General features: G+C 45.9%; 1 protein-coding gene across 1 annotated transcript in view; it reads right to left on the minus strand.

Moving 5' to 3' along the window:
* Positions 1–19,583, minus strand: part of abce1 (ATP-binding cassette, sub-family E (OABP), member 1) — a 113,228-nt gene that overhangs the window by 17,973 nt on the left and 75,672 nt on the right. Inside the window, exons 14-15 of the mRNA XM_072496130.1 lie at positions 15,856–15,966; positions 1,182–1,324 (exon numbers count right to left, since the gene is read on the minus strand). Coding sequence (XP_072352231.1) covers positions 1,182–1,324; positions 15,856–15,966 — 254 coding nt within the window. The remainder of the gene's footprint in view (positions 1–1,181; positions 1,325–15,855; positions 15,967–19,583) is intronic.

Raw genomic sequence — 19,583 nt, forward strand, 5'->3', positions numbered from 1 at the left:
CTACCCCAACTGCTATTTACATATTTTACACACGGTTGTTACACATTTGCTGCTATACGTGAACTACCTCTGGACCCTGGACAGAGAAATATGGCCACTTGCAAAGAATCACGGGAAATATGGCCAATGCAGGATCCAGACGAGCTCAGAGCTTAAGTGTATATTTGCCACTAGATAACCAGACACAATCGAAACCCCCAGCCAATTTGCATTCTAATGGCCCATTTCCCCAGAACAAAAGACTTGTACTCAGGTATCAGATACAGATACAGACTCATTGGCGCCACTCCCTTCACCCAGGAAGCCCAAACAGCCATGGTCAATGACCACTCAGGACATGCCCAGCCATCAAGGCACCCGCACCTTTATTGACTAAAATCAAAGGTAGTAATCGAAGCCTGCCAAAATTATTGGGTCCAAAGCTAAGGACCGCCCAAAAGAGCGCGAAACCCCAGAAGGATAAAAAGAGACGCTGCCATGTGTTCAGTCTCTCTTGACTCCAGCTTATGCCTAAAACCAATTGAAGCAAGTTCAAGACCAACGATCGCTACCAGATGGATGAGCCCAGCAGAAACAAAGTAACCTCTCCAGACCCAGTCACACAAGATCCGAACAAAGGCCTTGTTCTTCTGCATAAAGCTGGGTGCCTGGAGTTAAGTACAGGTTGTTGTAGTGTTAGGTGTAATTTAGCTTGTAGTGTTTTATGTTGCATGTCGAAGTAATTCTTGTGTGTAAATAAACTATCATTGAACTTGAACTAGCTAACTGGTTGTTTGATCTTCGATCGATATCCGGTAAAACCTTGTGTGGTTTCATTTGACGCCTGGCGACTCTGAAAAGCAATACTGTCATTAATAACTGTCATATCTAGTTAATTTGGCAACATTATTGGTGGCTCCGGTGCCGATTGGCAACAATAAGATGAGCAGATAATCTATTTTGGGTGATGTTGATTGAGAGAGGAATGCTGGTCAGGACACTGGGTGAGCTCCAAACTCTTTTCCAGTCTGAACGGCAGACAGCACATTGATTTAATGCCTTATCCCATAGTCAACATCACAATAAATGTCTGTCTGAATTAGATGCTCAAGTCTGAAATCGGTTTGGAAAGTACAATCGACTGAGCCAAGTTGACAGTCAAATGGTTAAATAACCCATTTTGATTCCCCAAAAATACTCACCGTTTGATCACCCTTCCAGCCATTAGACGCTGCTCAGAATCCAGGTATGCTGATGGTTCATCAATCAAGTAGACATCAGCTGGTTTACCTAGACAAAGAGCCAGCGCCACACGTTGCAATTCACCTCCAGACAGATTCTGGACCTGTTCAGAACAACACTGATTGTAAAACCAAGATTGATGAAAAATAAATGAGCAAAAAATCATCTGCTCAACAGTAGCTAATGGAATGGATTCACAAGTAAGCCTCTCCCAAAGATAGCACATTGCATTGGACCCAAATATGCTGCACTGCAAAAACTGCAGGATGGAAGTTCGCAACAGTGATAATATTTCTTGTTATTGTGAGGTTTCTGCAAGAGTTCAGGTGACATGTTCACATATTGGAAAACTGGATGAAAATTCACAATAACCTACCCCTTACTGGTATTCTTCTAACATGCCACAGTTTTGAATTGCAATAATAGCACTGCCATTCATCTACCAAGGCTTATTATCTAAAAGCACAACTTAGTGCCTCATGTCTAGCTTCATAGCAGCATTGAAACATCTTTAACACATTCGCCATTCGAGTTGGACTGTAATCCAAGAAGAAACATGTAGGTATTGAGCATGTACAATTCTGAAATGAAAGTTATTTGAAATGTTATAACCAGCTATATATCCATCAAGGGTATCAGTCAGAAATTGTCACCATTCGCTTCAAATATGCCTAAAATAGAGGGAGTTTTCTCTCTCCCTCCTTTCTTAAATAGTGGGATTACATTTGTCACTTTACAATCTGCAGGACTTTTAAAAAATATATTAATATCTTGCAGTTCCTCATTTACACTGGTCCCTTGATTCTCCATTATGCCTGGAAGTTTCTTATTTAGTATTTTCCTCTGTGAAGACAGACACAAAGTATTTGTTTAGTTTCTCTGGCATTTTCTTATTCCCCATTATAAATTCTTCTTTTTTTGTTTTTAAATAAATTTAGAGTACCCAATTCATTTTTTCAAATTAAGGGGTAATTTAGCATGTGCAATCCACCTACACTGCACATAAGAACTAGGAGCAGGAGTAGGCCATCTGGCCCCTCGAGCCTGCTCCACTATTCAATGAGATCATGGCTGATCTTTTGTGGACTATGCTCCACTTTCCGGCCCGAACACCATAACCCTTAATCCCTTTATTCTTCATAAAACTATCTATCTTTATCTTAAAAATATTTAATGAAGGAGCCTCTACTGCTTCACTGGGCAAGGAATTCCATAAATTCACAACCCTTTGGGTGAAGAAGTTCCTCCTAAATTCAGTCCTAAATCTACTTCCCCTTATTTTGAGGCTATGCCCCCTAGTTCTGCTTTCACCCACCAGTGGAAACAACCTGCCCGCATCTATCCTACCTATTCCCTTCATAATTTTATATGTTTCTACAAGATCCCCCCTCATCCCTCTAAATTCCAACGAGTACAGTCCCAGTCTACTCAACCTCTCTTCGTAATCCAACCCCTTCAGCTCTGGGATTAACATAGTGAATCTCCTCTGCACACCCTCCAGTGCCAGTACGTCCTTTCTCAAGTAAGGAGACCAAAACTGAACACAATACTCCAGGTGTGGGCCTCACTAACACCTTATACAATTGCAGCATAACCTCCCGAGTCTTAAACTCCATCCCTCGAGCAATGAAGGACAACATTCCATTTGCCTTCTTAATCACCTGCTGCACCTGTAAACCAACTTTTTGCGACTCATGCACTAGCACACCCAGGTCTCTCTGCACAGCAGCATGTTTTAATATTTTATCATTTAAATAATAATCCCTTTTGCTGTTATTCCTACCAAAATGGATAACCTCACATTTGTCAACATTGTATTCCATCTGCCAGACCCTAGCCCATTCACTTAGCCTATCTAAATCCTTCTGCAGACTTCCAGTATCCTCTGCACTTTTTTGCTTTACCACCCATCTTAATGTCGTCTGCAAACACATTGCACTTGGTCCCCAACTCCAAATCATCTATGTAAATTGTGAACAATTGTGGGCCCAACACTGATCCCTGAGGGACACCACTAACTACTGATTGCCAACCAGAAATACACCCATTAATCCCCACTCTTTGCTTTCTATTAACCAATCCTCTATCCATGCTACTACTTGACCCTGAAAGCCATGCATCTTTATCTTATGCAGCAACCTTTTGTGTGGCACCTTGTCAAAGGCGTTCTAGAAATCCAGATATACCACATCCATTGGCTCCCCGTTATCTACCGCACTGGTAATGTCGTCAAAATATTCCACTAAATTAAGTTAGGCACGACCTGCCCTTTATGAACCCATGCTGCGTCTGCCCAATGGGACAATTTCCATCCAGATGCCGTGCTATTTCTTCCTTGATGATAGATTCTAGCATCTTCCCGACTACCGAAGTTAAGCTCACTTAATTACCTATAATTACCCGCTTTCTGCCTACCTCCTTTTTTAAACAGTGCTGTCACGTTTGCTAATTTCCAATCGGCCGGGACCACCCCAGAGTCTAGTGAATTTTAGTAAATTATCACTCGTGCATTTGCAATTTTCCTAGCCATCTCTTTTAGCACTCTGGGATGCATTCCATCAGGAGACTTGTCTACCTTTAGCCCCATTAGCTTGCCCATCACTACCTCCTTAGTGATAACAATCCTCTCAAGGTCCTCACCTGTCATAGCATCATTTCCATCAGTCACTGGCATGTTATTTGTGTCTTCCACTGTGAAGACCGACCCAAAAAACCTGCTCAGTTCCTCATCCCCCATTATTAAATCTCCCTTCTCATCCTCTAAAGGACCAATATTTTCCTTAGCCACTCTTTTTTGTTTTATATATTTGTGGAAACTTTTACTATCTGTTTTTATATTCTGAGCAAGTTTACTCTCATAATCAATCTTACTCTTCTTTATAGCTTTTTTAGTAGCTTTCTGTTGCCCCCTAAAGATTTCCCAGTCCTCTAGTCTCCCACTAATCTTTGCCACTTTGTATGCTTTTTCCTTCAATTTGATACTCTCCCTTATTTCCTTAGATACCCATGGTCGATTTTCCCTCTTTCGACATTCCTTCCTTTTTGTTGGTATAAACCTTTGCTGAGCACTGTGAAAAATCGCTTGGAAGGTTCTCCACTGTTCCTCAACTGTTTCACCATAAAGTGTTTGCTCCCAGTCTACCTTAGCTAGTTCTTCTCTCATCCCATTGTAATCTCCTTTATTTAAGCACAAAACACTAGTGTTTGATTTTACCTTCTCACCCTCAATCTGTATTTTAAATTCCACCATATTGTGATCGCTCCTTCCGAGAGGATTCTAACTATGAGATCATGAATCAATCCTGTCTCATTACACAGGACCAGATCCAGGACCGCTTGTTCCCTCGTAGGTTCCATTACATACTGTTCTAGGAAGCTATCGCGGATACATTCTATAAATTCCTCCTCAAGGATCATGTTCGGCCCACATTGGTTAGTTGCCTTATTTCACATGGGTTCTAAAATATTTTCTAGTATTTCTAGTTTCATGGTTTTCCCTTGAACAAACTTGACTTCCCTTGCATCGGCCAATTTCAAAAGCTCTATTGTCAGCCTTTTTAAAATTTCCCTCTGCTCAGGCAGATGGAAAGCCAAGGACTTTATAAAACGACATGTGCAAAGAATTACAGAATGGTTACAGCAACAGGAGATCATCATTGGCCTGACGTGTCCGCGCTGACTCTGCGAGAGCAACCTGACTCATCACATTCCCCCCCACTTTTCCCCTGTAACCCATATCTCTTCAGATAAGTATCCAATTTGCTTTTGAAAGCAATGATTAAATCTGTCTCCACCACTCTCAGGCAGTGCATTCCAGATGCTAAACAATTGAGGAAAAAATGTTTCTTTTGTTGCAGCATATCACCTCTGGTTCTTTTGCCTATTTGTTAAACTAGTGTCCTCAACCCTTCCAATAATGGGAACACTTTTTTTCTATCTATGCTGTACAGACCCTGCATTATTTTGAACATTTCTACTTTGCTTCAACTTTGCTTCTCTAAGAAGAATCCCAGCTTCAGCAATCAATCCACAAACTAAGTCTCTCATCCCTGCAACCATTCTCAGAAAACTTTTCTGCATCCTCACCACTGCCTTTATATCCTTCAGGTTTTCAAGTTGGTAAGCTATAATGAAGGGAGCACCGCAAGGGTAAGTGCAGAAGCCTCAGTTATTTACAATCTAAATTAGTGACTTAGTCGAAGAGACAGAAGTTTTGAAGTTTACTGATGATACAAAGCTAGGGATAATGTAAGCTGTGAGAGCGATACAGAGGCTGTAAAGAGATATAGACAGGTTAAGTGGGTGAGCAACAAGGTTTCAGGTGAAATATGTGGAAACACGTGACGTTATTCACTTTAGCATTAAAAGCAAAAATGTAGACTAATTATTCAAAGGTTTAAAAGTTGTAAATGCTTCTATTCAGACAGATTTGGCTGCACTCGTACAAGGAACACAGAAGATTGGCATGCAGGTACAGCAAGCAATCAGAAAGACAAATGGCACTTTGGTCTTTCTTGTAAGGGGATTGGTGTGCAAAAAAGGATGTTTTGCTACAATTGTGAGACAACACCTGTAGTACCTTGCAGTTTTGGTCTTCTTGCATTAGAGGCGGTACAGCAAAGATTCAGTAAGTTTGTTCCTGGGATGACAAGGTTTTCTTGAGCGGAGAGGCTGAGTTGTGGATGGTTCATCGTTGAATATATTTAAGGATGCGAAATACAGATTTTTGGTCTCTAAGGGAATCAAGAGTTACAGGGGGCAGGCTGGAAAGTGGAGTTGAAGAATGAAGATCAACCGCAAACATATTGAACAGCAGACTTGATAGTCTACTTATGTCCTTCCTAAAGTGCGGTATCCAGAATTGGACACAATTGAGACCAAACCAGTGTTTTAAAAGACAACCATAACGTCATGCTTTCAGACTCTATTTATGAAGCCCAGGATTTGTATGCCTCATCAATTGCTTACTCAGCCTGCTCTGCTATCTTCAACAACTTGTGCACATATACCTTCAGGTCCCCTTGCTCCTGTACTCACTTTAGAATTGTACAGTACGAAGTCTTACAACACCAGGTTAAAGTCCAACAGGCTTGTTTCGATGTCACTAGCTTTCGGAGCGCTGCTCCTTCCTCAGGTGAATGAAGAGGTATGTTCCAGAAACATATATATATATATAGACAAATTCAAAGTTGCCAAACAATGCTTGGAATGCGACCATTAGCAGGTGATTAAATCTTTACAGATCCAGAGATGGGGTAGCCCCAGGTTAAAGAGGTGTGAATTGTGTCAAGCCAGGACAGTTGGTAGGATTTCGCAGGCCAGATGGTGGGGGATGAATGTAATGCGACATGAATCCCAGGTCCCGGTTGAGGCCGCACTCATGTGTGCGGAACTTGGCTATAAGTTTCTGCTCGGCGATTCTGCGTTGTCGCGCGTCCTGAAGGCCGCCTTGGAGAACGCTTACCCGGAGATCAGAGGCTGAATGCCCTTGACTGCTGAAGTGTTCCCCGACTGGAAGGGAACATTCCTGCCTGGTGATTGTCGCGTGATGTCCGTTCATTCGTTGTCGCAGCGTCTGCATGGTCTCGCCAATGTACCACGCTTTGGGACATCCTTTCCTGCAGCGTATGAGGTAGACAACGTTGGCCGAGTCGCACGAGTATGTACCGCGTACCTGGTGGGTGGTGTTCTCACGTGTAATAGTGGTATCCATGTCGATGATCTGGCACGTCTTGCAGAGATCACCATGGCAGGGATGTGTGGTGTCGTGGTCACTGTTCTGAAGACTGGGTAGTTTGCTGCAAACAATGGTTTGTTTGAGGTTGCGCGGTTGTTTGAAGGCAAGTAGTGGGGGTGCGGGGATGACCTTGGCAAGATGTTCACCGTCATCAATGACGTGTTGAAGGCTGTGAAGAAGATGACGTAGTTTCTCCGCTCCGGGGAAGTACTGGACGACGAAGGGTATTCGGTCGGTTGTGTCCCATGTTTGTCTTCTGAGGAGGTCGGTGCGGTTTTTTGCTGTGGAGCGTTGGAACTGTCGATCAATCGAGTCGAGTGCCATATCCCGTTCGTACGAGGGCATCTTTCAACGTCTGTAGATGTCTGTTACGCTTTAGAATTGTCGCCTTTAATTTGTGTTGCTTTACTTCATTCTTCCAACAAAATGAATCACTTCTCACTTATGTGCAATAAATTTAATTTGCCATGTGTACCTCATTCCACCAGCCCATGTCCCTTTGGTGCCTAATATTATCCTCCTCACAGATCACAAGACTTCCAAGTTTGTCTGATCTGCAAATTTTGAAATAGTGTCTCGCACACCCAAGTACAAATTATTACGACAGATCAAGAAGAACAGAAGTCCTAATAATGGTTTCTGGGGAACCCCACCATATTACTGTCTTCCAGACTGCAAAACCATTCACCACCGTTTCCTGTCATTCAGCTCACTTCATATCCATGAGGTCACTTTCATATTCATTCCACAGGCTCCAACTTTGCTTCAAACCCGATATATGGCACTTCGTCAAACTCCTTTTGGAAGTCTATATATACCACATCGACTGCATTACTCTCATCTGCCCTCTCTGTTACATCAATCAAAAACTCAAACAAGTTAGTGGAACATGATCTGCCCTCAACAAATCTATGCCCGACTTCCGGTTGCGGCGATGCGGAGCTAAGCCGCGCGTTTTGGCAGCTCCCGCGAAAACGGACTTTCGGGCTCTCCAGAGGAGCCCCAACGGAGCTTTTTTTTGACTGATCCCGTGTGGGAAGGAGCAATGAGGTTCCCCCCCACAATATTTGGCAGGGAGCAGCGGTGGAGCAACGAGGAAAGAGGCCATGGAGCAGAGAACAAAACGAGGAGAATAAGGCAAGATGGTGGAGTGCAGGCAGCGTGGGGGCCAGACCAGCAGGAGTTCTTCATGAGATGCGTGGAGGTGCTGAAAAAGGAGGCGCTGGCGCAGATGCTGTTGGCGATCGAGGGGCTGAAGGAGACCCAGCCGACCCAGGCGGTGGAGCTTCGTGAGGTGAACGATAAGGTGAACACCAACGAGGACGATATCCAGGGCCTGGCGGTAAAAATGGAGGCGCACGAGGCGGTGCACAGGAGGTGGGCCGAGAGAATTGAGGTCCTGGGAACAGGTCGAGGAGGAAGAACCTCCGGATTCTGGGTGTTCCCGAAGCAGTGGAGGGAGCTGATGCTGGGGCGTACGTGAGCATGATGCTCCATTCGCTGATGGGTGCGAGGGCCTCTCCGACCCCCCTGGAGCTGGAAGGGGCTCACCGGGTCCTGGCGAGGAGACCCAAGGCAGATGAGCCGCCAAGAGCGATAGTGGCAAGGTTCCATCGCTTCGTGGATAAAGAAAGTGTGCTGAGATGGACCAAGAAGGTGCGGAGCAGTTGATGGGAGAACGCGGTGATCCGAGTATACCAGGATTGGAGCGCGGAGGTGGCAAAGAGGAGAGCTGGCTTCAATCGGGCCAAGGCGGTGCCGCATAGAAAAAGAGTCCGGTTCGGCATGCTGCAGCCTGTGCGACTGTGGGTCACTTATCAGGACAGACACCATTATTTTGAAACGCCAGAAGAGGCTTGGACCTTTATGCAGATGGAAAAACTGGACTCGAACAGAGGGGATGTGGTTGTATATGGGGTTGTAAATATGGGTAAAGAATATTTTGTGGGTGGGATGATGGACGGGGATGTGGGTAGAGTTCTGGTAAAAATTCCTAAAATTTCCTTTTTTCCTTTCTGTAGACAAAATGATGATGATGGGGAATGTGGGCGTCGGTCCTGGAGGGAGGTGAGACTCGGGGATGAGGGAACTGGGATGATGGGCGCAACAGGAGCTACGCCACAGGGGGCGGGGCTGGTTCAGGAAAGCGCGGGCTCTTTTCCCGTGCCAAAAGGGGGGGGGGGAATGGAGGAAGGTAAGGAGGAGGAGAGACTCCCACACGGGGGAGATCAACGGGAAGGCGGGGGAAGCCGGGGTCAGCAGACTCATGGAAGTAATATGGGGGGAGCAAAAGTGCTAGATGCGGATCTAGCGAGGGAAGAGGGGGGGATTCCAGGGTTGCTGCTGCACTGTCCGAGGGGGAACTGAAAATGGAAGAAGTGGTCGGGGCGGGGGTACCCCACCTGGGGGACTGGAAGGCGCGAGCACAGGACTGGCCTAAGATAGGAGATGGCTAGTCGGCGGGGGGGGGGGGGGGGGGGGGGGGGGTAACCCCCCAATCCGGCTGATCACGTGGAATGAGAGAGGCCTAAATGGGCCGGTTAAGAGGGCCCGAGTGTTCGCGCACCTAAAGGGACTGAAGGCAGACGTGGCCATGCTTCAGGAGACACATCTGAAGGTGGCAGATCAGGTCAGGTTAAGGAAGGGATGGGTGGGACAGGTGTTCCATTCAGGGCTGGATGCGAAGAAGAGGGGTGGCAATACTGGTGGGAAAGCGGGTGTCATTTGAGCCCCAGAACATAGTAGCGGACAAGGGAGGCCGATACGTGATGGTGAGTGGTAGGTTGCAGGGGACGGAGGTGGCACTGGTGAATGTATATGCCCCAAACTGGGACGATGCTGGATTCATGAAACGGATGTTGGGGCGTATTGAAAGATATCTGGAGGCTAACGACAACGGGGAGGTGCAGGTGGGAGTAGTATGGGAGGCGCTGAAGGCGGTGGTCAGGGGAGAGTTAATCTCCATCAGGGCTCACAGGGTGAAGAGCGAGGGCAGGGAAAGGGAGAGGTTAGTGGGGGAGATTTTAAGGGTGGACAGGAGCTATGCCGAGGCTCCGGATGAGGGACTACTCAGGGAGAGACGAAGTCTCCAGACGGAGTTCGACCTGTTGACCACAGGGAAGGCAGAGGCACACTGGAGGAAGGCACAGGGGTTGATATATGAATTTGGGGAGAAGGCGAGCCGGATGCTGGCACACCAGCTCCGTAAGAAGATGGCAGCGAGGAAAATAGGTGGAGTCAAAGATGGCAGGGGAACTACGGTGCAGAGTGCTGGGAAAGTGAATGAGGCTTTTAAGGCCTTTTACGAGGAACTGTATAGGCCCCAGCCCATAGGGGGGAAAGAGGGGATGCGGCGATTCTTGGATCAGTTGAGGTTCCCAAGGGTGGAGGTGGCTGATCTGGGGGCGCCAATTGGGATGGAGGAGCTGGTTAAAGGACTGGGGAGCATGCAGGCAGGGAAGGCCCCGGGGCCGGATGGGTTCCCGGTGGAGTTCGACAGGAAGTATGTCGACCTGTTAGCCCCATTGCTGGTAAGGACCTTCAATGAATCAAGGGAGGGGGGGACCCTGCCCCCGACAATGTCGGAGGCGACGATCTCTTTGATCTTAAAGCGGGATAAGTACCCACTGCAATGTGGGTCATATAGACCGATCTCGCTCCTTCATGTAGATGCTACGTTGCTGGCAAAAATGTTGGCCATGAGGATTGAGGACTGTGTTCCGGGGGTGATTCACGAGGACCAGATGGGATTCGTAAAGGGTAGGCAGTTAAACACTAATGTGCAAAGGCTCGTAAATGTGATAATGGTGCCATCGGTGGAGGGAGAAGTGGAGATAGTGACAGCCATGGACACGGAGAAAACCTTTGATCGGGTAGAGTGGGAGTATCTCTGGGAAGTGTTGAGGAGGTTTGGGTTCAGGGGAGGGTTTATGAGTTGGGTTAAGCTCCTGTATAAAGCCCCGGTGGCGAGTGTGGTCACGAACTGGCGGAGGTCGGAGTATTTCCGGCTGTATCGAGGAACGAGGCAGGTGTGCTCCCTGTCCCCTCTGCTGTTCGCATTAGCAATTGAACCTTTGGCCATGGCGTTATGGGAGTCGGGGAAATGGAAGGGGGTGGTTCGAGGGGGAGAGGAACATCGAGTGTCGCTGTATGCAGACGACCTGTTGCTGTATGTGACGGATCCAGTGGAGGGGATGGTTGAGGTAATGCAGATCCTACGGGAGTTTGGAGACTTTTTGGGCTATAAGTTCAATGTGGGAAAGAGTGAGCTCTTTGTGATCCATCCGGGGGACCAGGGAAGAGGGATAGAGGACCTACCGTTGAGGAGGGCGGAAAGGAGCTTTCGATGTTTGGGGATTCAGGTAGCTAGGAGTTGGGGGGCACTGCATAAACTCAATTTGTCGCGATTGGTGAAACAGATGGAGGAGGATTTTAAAAGGTGGGACATGTTGCCACTCTCGCTGGCGGGTAGGGTAGTCGGTTAAAATGGTAGTCCTCCCGAGATTTCTTTTTGTATTCCAATGCCTCCCAATTGTGATTACAAAGGCCTTTTTTAAGAGGGTAAGCAGGAGCATTACGGGATTTGTGTGGGCGAGCAAGACCCCGCGGGTAAGGAGGGGGTTCTTGGAGCGTAGCAGAGATAGAGGAGGGTTGGCATTGCCGAATCTGGGTGGTTATTATTGGGCAGCCAACGTGGCAATGATCCGTAAGTGGGTGATGGAGGGAGAGGGGGCGGCGTGGAAGAGGTTGGAGATGGCGGCCTGCAAAGGAACGAGCCTGGGGGCGCTGGTGACGGCACCGCTGCCGCTCTCACCGGGTACAAGGTATACCACGAGCCCGGTGGTGGCGGCAACGCTAAAGATCTGGGGGCGGTGGAGACGGTACAGGGGTGCGACGGGAGCCTCGGTGTGGTCCCCGATCAGAGACAACCATCGATTTGTCCCAGGAAGGATGGACGATGGATTTCAGAGCTGACATCAGGTAGGGATTAGAAGAATGGGGGACCTGTTCATTGACGGGACGTTTGCGAGCTTAGGGGCGCTGGAGGAGAAGTTTGGGCTATCCCCGGGAAACGCTTTAAGGTACATGCAAGTGAGGGCGTTTGTGAGGCGGCAGGTGAGGGAATTTCCGCTACTCCCGGCACAGGGGATTCAAGATAGGGTGATCTTGGGCGTATGGGTCGGGGAGGGCAAGGTGACGGTTATATACCAGGAGATGAAAGAGGGGGAGGCTTTGGTAGAGGAGCTGAAGGGTAAATGAGGAGGAGGAGTTGGGGGAGGAGATTGAGGAGGGGCTATGGGCTGATGCCCTAAGTAGGGTTAATTCCTCTTCCTCGTGTGCCTGGCTTAGCCTGATACAAATTAAGGTGGTTCATAGAGCGCATATGACGGGGGCGAGGCTGAGTAGGTTCTTTGGGGTGGAGGACAGATGTGGGAGGTGCTCAGGAAGTCCGGCGAACCACGTCCATATGTTTTGGTCATGCCCGGCACTGGAAGGGTTCTGGAGGGGGGTTGCGGGAACAGTATCTAAGGTGGTGAAAGTCCGGGTCAAGCCAAGCTGGGGGCTAGCACTATTTGGAATAGTGGACGAGCCGGGAGTGCAGGAGGCGAAGGAGGCCGGCATTCTGGCCTTTGCGTCCCTAGTAGCCCGGCGAAGGATCTTGCTAATGTGGAAGGAGGCGAAGCCCCCCAGCGTGGAGGCCTGGATAAATGATATGGCTGGGTTTATCAAGTTGGAAAGGATAAAGTTTGCCTTGAGAGGGTCTGCGCAGGGGTTCTGCAGGCGGTGGCAACCGTTCCTAGACCATCTCACGGAGCGTTAGATGAAGGTCGGACAGCAGCAGCAGCAACCCAGGGGGGGTGGGGGGACATCGTTCGTGGGGGGGGGGGGGGGGGGGGAAGAGAGAGAGAAGGGGGGTTCCTGTGGGGGGCATGTGAGCAAGAAAGCACATGAATGATCCGGAAACTGACATGTACGGGAAGAATCCAATGTATAAAGCTCTGTATTTTATTGACTTGACATGTTCATGTCTTGCCACGCGAGTTCTTTTTCTTTTCTTTGTTACGGGGGGCGGGGGGGGGGGGGTTTGTTTGTAAGGTGGAAAATATTGTTATTCAAAAATTCTTAATGAAAATATATATTTAAAAAAAAAACAAATCTATGCCTACTTGCCTTAGTTAATCCAAATGATTGTTAATTCTGTCCAAGATTGTTTAGGAATACTTTTCCACCACAGAGGATAAGCTGACTGGCCTGTAGTAGCTGAGCACTGTTAAACTTTTTTTTGAACAAGAGTAACTTTGCAATTCTCCCATGCTCTGGCATCCCGCTTGTATCCAAGGACGGAAAGATTATAGCCAATGCCTCTACAATTTCCATCCTTACATTCCTCAGTATCTTCAGATGCATCTGAATGATTTATCAACTTACCACAGCCATCCTTTCTAGTATCCCCTCTTAATCAATTATTAGTGCACCCAGTGCCTCATCTGTCACTGATATTGGAATAATTTTCCTTGGTAAAATACAGATGCAAAGTAATTAACTTAGTACCTTAGCCATGCACTCTTTCTTCACGCATAAATCCTCTTGTTGGTTCCCAATCAGCCCTATTCCTTTCACCAACATTTTACTAGTTATTTCCCCAATTGAAGATTTTGGATTCTCTTTTAAGTTAGCTGCCTGTGTCGTCTCAAACAATCTCTTCCCTGCTCTTGTTTCGTTTTTCCCTCTGAACTTTCAACATTCAGCCTGGTTCTCATTTGTACTATCAGCCTGACATCTGTCATAAGCATCATTATTCTACTTCATCTTATTCTCCACCTTTCGTCATCCATTGATCTGGCTTTCGGTGTCTTACCTTTGCCCTAACTCTTCTTTACAAGCAGTTCATTGTTCAATTCACAGCCAATCTTTGATTCCAATTTGGTCTTAAACCATTGAAATTGCCCCTTCTTCAAATTAATTATTTTTACTCTGGATTGGCCCTTATACTATTGCATAGCTAAGCTAAATCTCATGATTCCCCTACTGACACTTAATTCACTTTTTGATTACTGCCCCTCTAGGGAACGTAACTTAAGAATATCACTAGGCCGTTCGGCCCTTGAGCCTGTTCGGCAATTGAACAAAATCATGGCCGTTCTGCATCTTATATCTACTTGCATTCCATAATCTTTAATACCCTTGCTTAACTTACGTGAAGCAATTTTAGTTTTGAAATTATCAACTGGCCTAGCATTGACAGTTTTTTAGCGTTAGTTTCAGATTTACACTCCCCTTTGTGCAAAAATGTTTCTTCTAGATATAACTTCTAAAAACGGTTTTGCTCTAACTACCCTATCATCTCTTTTATCGTTTCAAAAAACTCAATTAATTATCCCTTAAATCCTGAGCACTCAAGGGAATATAAGTCTAGCCTAAGCAACCCGGCCTCTCAGATTTTTAGCAACTTTCACTTAGTACAGTAACTTTTGTCCAGTTGTCACGTTAAAAGAAATTGAGAATACATTTTGCATGGAATAGTAGTAAAGCAACTTTATTCCAATTCTTTCTGCAGATCCCAAAAAATCCTGAAACTTGATGTTACCACCAAACTTAGTTACTCCATTCCTCTCCTTGACCAACTTCCACCATCTAGAAGCTTTATCTCATACAAAACTCTGTTGCTTCTACCTATCCAACACCCTGACCCTGCTGACTTTGGTGGTCCCCCAATTTAAAATTCTTGTCCTCAGCGTCAAATACTTCCATGGTCTAATCCCTCCCATATTTGCAACCGCTTCCAGCTCCACAACTTCCTTGAAATTCTGTCTCCCTCAACCTGATCTCTTGCACATCCAATGCTCCCTCACACAACCATTAGTTGCCGTGCTTTCAGCAGTCTAGGTTATACTCTCAGAAATTCTCTCCCTTAATCTATTCTGCCTGCCCACCTTCCTGTTTTCCTTTAAGATCCTATTTAAAATCTATTCCATTTACAATGTTTTTAGTCACCTTCCTAATTTTTCCTTCCGCATGGTGTCGTTTTTTCATGTCTCTGAAGTGCTATGGAAGTTTTCAATATTGAAGCCGGTAGATAAATGCAAGATTGTTCAGTTGACATTGAAGCTGAGATTCAAGCTGTCAGTATGCAGCCCTTCGGCAGGATTTGCTGGTTCGTAATGAGGAATAAAGATTCTGCCGAAGCTTACTTTCCTCAAATACATTTTCACATTAAAGTCCCAGCATTTGTGGCTTTCTTGTTCATGCAAATACGAACCGTGATAAAGAACTGTACGTCCATCAGGTGAGCAATTGTTCGCTTATCTGTGTTTTCTTTCCCTCTCTCCCCTTTTCCCGAGGAGATGGCAGCTAAGCTGGAGCAAAGACCTGGACACGTTTTAATGGGGAGATGGTGTCGAAGTCTCTGGAAGCAGATTTCTGGGAGTGGACATTTAATTCTCACATCTTTCCAACAGCAGTGAGAAGCAATGCCTGACTGGGTGCAGATGAAGTGCAGCCCAAAAGATTAACCTGGAAATGTCCAAATATCAGCCCAGAGCTGCAATAATGGCTTTGTTCAATTTTGAAACGTTGACCAATTTTGTCTGCCAGTTTTGAGGTAATTCATTTTTTTCTTAAATGAGGATTGTCTCTTTTCAATTTTCAGTCCGAGTCTTGTATTGCTCAAAGGCTGTCATATACAGCATCACAATTTGCTGTACAAACCAATGCTGCCCTCAGATTGCTGGAACCTATCTAATTGACTCCCATTGAAAAACATGCTCATCAGTCACGATTTCACAGATAGCGAGGTTTCGTGGGAATGTAGCCCCCGTGAAAGGCAGGACTTCACTGTATTCAAACCAAAGCTTATACAAGACATAATTTAAAGTGAAGAAAAGCTAAAGCAATACCTCTTGATCAATGATGCTTTCAATCTGCAGTGGCTTCATTACATCAGTTACAAACTGTGGATGGGTATAGGCATCTCTGATTTTTTCGTGAAGCAGCTGGCGAACAGTTCCCTGGAAGGGTAAACCTTTTTAAAAGTCATGGCCATTTTTTATAAAAGTTGCATCTCTAATGGCAAGTGCAACAAATGCGGCTAAAAGCCCATGACAAAATTAAGACATCAATATACATCATTTGCCACTTGAAAATATTTGAGGACACAGAGGTTTGTTTAAATCTTCAGTAAATCGAGCTGGAGGAGAAGTACGGGACGGCAGGTGGTGGAATTCCCACGGCTACTGCCACACACAGTACAGGACAGGGTGCTCTCGGGGGGGGGGGGGGGGGGGGAAGAGGAGTGGGGAAGATCTCGGAAACTTACCAGGTGATGCAGGAGGAGGAGGAGGCCTCGGTGGTGGAGTTGAAAGGTAAGTGGGAGGAGGAGTTGGGAGAGGAGATCGAAGAGGGGACGTGGGCAGATGCCCTAGGGAGGGTGAACTCTTCCTCTTCATGCGTGAGGCTCAGCCTCATACAGTTTAAGGTGCTGCACAGGGCACACATGACCAGGACAAGGATGAGCAGGTTCTTTGGGGGTGAGGACAGGTGTGTTAGGTGCTCAGGGAGCCCAGCAAATCACACCCATATGTTCTGGGCATGCCCAGCGCTGGAGGAATTTTGGAAGGGCGTAGCGAGGACGGTGTCGAGGGTGGTAGGATCCAGGGTCAAATCGGGCTGGGGGCTCGCAATATTTGGGGTGAAAGAGGAGCCGGGAGTGCAGGAGGCGAAAGAGGCCGGAATTCTGGCCTTTGCGTCCCTGGTAGCCCGGCGAAGGATTCTCCTTCAGTGGAAAGATGCGAGGCCCCCAAGCGTGGAATCCTGGATCAGCGATATGGCAGGGTTCATTAAATTGGAGAGGGTGAAATTCGCCTTGAGAGGGTCGGTACAAGGGTTCTTTAGGCGGTGGCAACCGTTCTTAGACTTTCTGGCAGAACGATAGACATTGGTCATTGGCAGCAGCAGCTCGGGGGGCGGGGGGGTTACTTTATTTTTGTTTATGTTATTTACACTGGAAGGGTCTGAGGGGGTGTATACACCTGTTGTCTTAAGTCGGGGTGTTAATGTTAATTTATTATTTAGGTACGGGGGGGGGGGGGGTTTGGGGGGTTGCTTTTTTAGATTGTGTTTTGTACTTAACCCTGTTGGGTTCTTTTTTCTTTCTCATTTTGTTATTGATATTTTATGAAAACCTTTAATAAAAATTATTTTAAAAAAAAAATCTTCAGTAAATCCTATGACGGTTCAATCTCGATTTGATCCAAACTGGTAGGTTTGCCATTTGAAAGGTTATTGGGAGTAGGCAGAAATGTGGGGTTGAGGTTACAATCAGATCAGCCATGATATTGAATGGTGGAGCAAACTTGAAAGGCCGAGTGGCCCACTCCTGTTCCTAATGAGCCATGTCCATATAATCAGGACCAATGTTCCCTCTCGGCTGCACAACAATCTAAAACATATTGCACAGTGCAATAAATTGACTGTGCATTGCCAATGTTGCCGTTAAGATTTATACATGCGCGGCAATCTTAGTAAGGATCACAATGCAACAAACAGGCTGTGCGCATCAAAGCAAAACTAGAGAAACATTGATCAGGACCAATCATGATGGTGGTTAAAGTTGGCAATATAAATCTAGATGTTGGGATATTCAGATACAAGCAAGATAGTTCTGGAACACTTGTCATTTGACTTACTTTTACCTCAGCGTTTTGAAGGCTTATTATTTAAAATAATTGCTGAGGAGCAATCTACATGTGATAAAGGAACATCTGTGATCATGGGGGACTTTAATCTGCATATAGATTGGGTGAGTCAAATTAGTCACAGTACAATAGAAGAGGAATTTCTGGAGTGTATATGGGATGGTTTTCTGGACCAATACATTGAGGAGCCAACAAGGGAATAGGCCATCTTGAACTGGGTGTTGTGCAATGAGAAAAGATTAGTTGGCAATCTAGTTGTGAGAGAACCCTTGGGGATGAGTAATATGGTAGAATTCTTTATCAAGGTGAAAAGTGAGGTAGTTGATTCTGAGACCAAGGTCCTGAACCTCCATAAAGTTAACTATGATGGTATGAGGCATGAGTTGGTTACAATGGATTGGGAAACATTACTGAAAGGAAGGACAGCAGACTGGCAATGGCAGGCATTCAAGGAACAAATAGGTGAACTTTAAAAGTCGCTCATTCCTATTTGGTGCAAGAGTAGAAAGAGAACTGTGACAAAACCAAGGCTTACTAGGGAAATTAGAGATGGTATTAAATTCAAAGAAGAGGGGCAGCATGGTGGCGCAGTGGTTAGCACTGCTTCCTCATGGCGCCAAGGACCCGGGTTTGATCCCGGTCCCAGGTCACTGTATGCGTGGAGTTTGTTCATTCTCCTTGTGTCTGCGTGGGTCTCACCCCCACAACACAAAAAGATGTGCAGGATAGGTAAATTGAACTCGCTAAATTGCCCCTTAATTGGAAACAAAAGAATTGGGTACTCTTAAAAAAAAAAAAATTTAAGATTCAAAGAGGCATACAAATTAGCAAGAAAAAGCAATGGGCCCGAGTATTGGCAAGTTTAAAATTCAGCAAAGGCACACCAAGGGATTGATTAAGGGTAAGATACAATTTGAAAGAAAACTAGCAGGGAACATAAAAACTGACCGTAAAAGTTTCTCTAGGTATGTAAAGAGAAAAAGATTGATAAAAACTCATGTAAGCCCCTTACAGCAAGAAACGGGGGATTTTGTTACAGGGAACAAAGAAATGTTGAGGAGCTAAATTTGAACTTTGCTTCTGTCTTCACTAAGGAAGACATGAATAATGTCCCAGAAGTTCTGAGAAACACAAGTTTTAGTGAAGAAATGGTTTAGGGGAAGTTAATGAGATTGAAGGCAGACAAGGCCTGATAATCTTCATCCCAGAGTACTTAAGGAAGTGGCCCTACAAAATAGTAGATCCATTGGTGGTTACTTTCCAAAATTGTTTGGACTCTGGAATGGTTCCTATAGATTGGAGGGCAGAGAATGTAACCCCCCTATTCAAAAATGGAGGGGGAGAGAAAACGGGGAAGTATAGACTAGTGAGCCTAACCTCGAGAGTGGGGATGTTGCTGGAGTCCATTATCAAGGATTTCATAGCACAGCAATTGGAAAGCAGTGGTGTAACCAGACAAAGTCAGTATGGATTTACAAAAAGGAAATCATGCTCGAAAATCTACGAGAATTCTTTGAAGATTTAACAAGTAGAGTTGACCAGGGAGAACCGGTAGATGTGGTTTATTTAGACTATCAGAAGGCTTTCAACAAGATCTCACATAGCAGATTAATATGTAAAGTTAAAGTGCATGGGATTACGGGTAGTGTCTTGAGATGGATGGAAAGCTGGTTAACGGACACGGATCAAAATATTGGAATAAATGGGTCTTTTTATGATTGGCAAGCAGTGACAAGTGATGTATCTCAAGGATCTTTGCTTGGACCCCAACTATTCACATTATACATTAATGATTTGGACGAGCGAACAAAATGTATTATCTCCAAATTTGCAATGATACAAAGTTGGGTGGGTGAGCTGTGAGGAGGATGCACAGATGCTTCAGCAGGTTTTGGACAATTGAGTGAGTGGGCATATGCATGGCAGATGCA

Source organism: Scyliorhinus torazame, chromosome 3, assembly GCF_047496885.1.
Source record: "Scyliorhinus torazame isolate Kashiwa2021f chromosome 3, sScyTor2.1, whole genome shotgun sequence".
Lineage (NCBI taxonomy): Eukaryota > Metazoa > Chordata > Chondrichthyes > Carcharhiniformes > Scyliorhinidae > Scyliorhinus > Scyliorhinus torazame.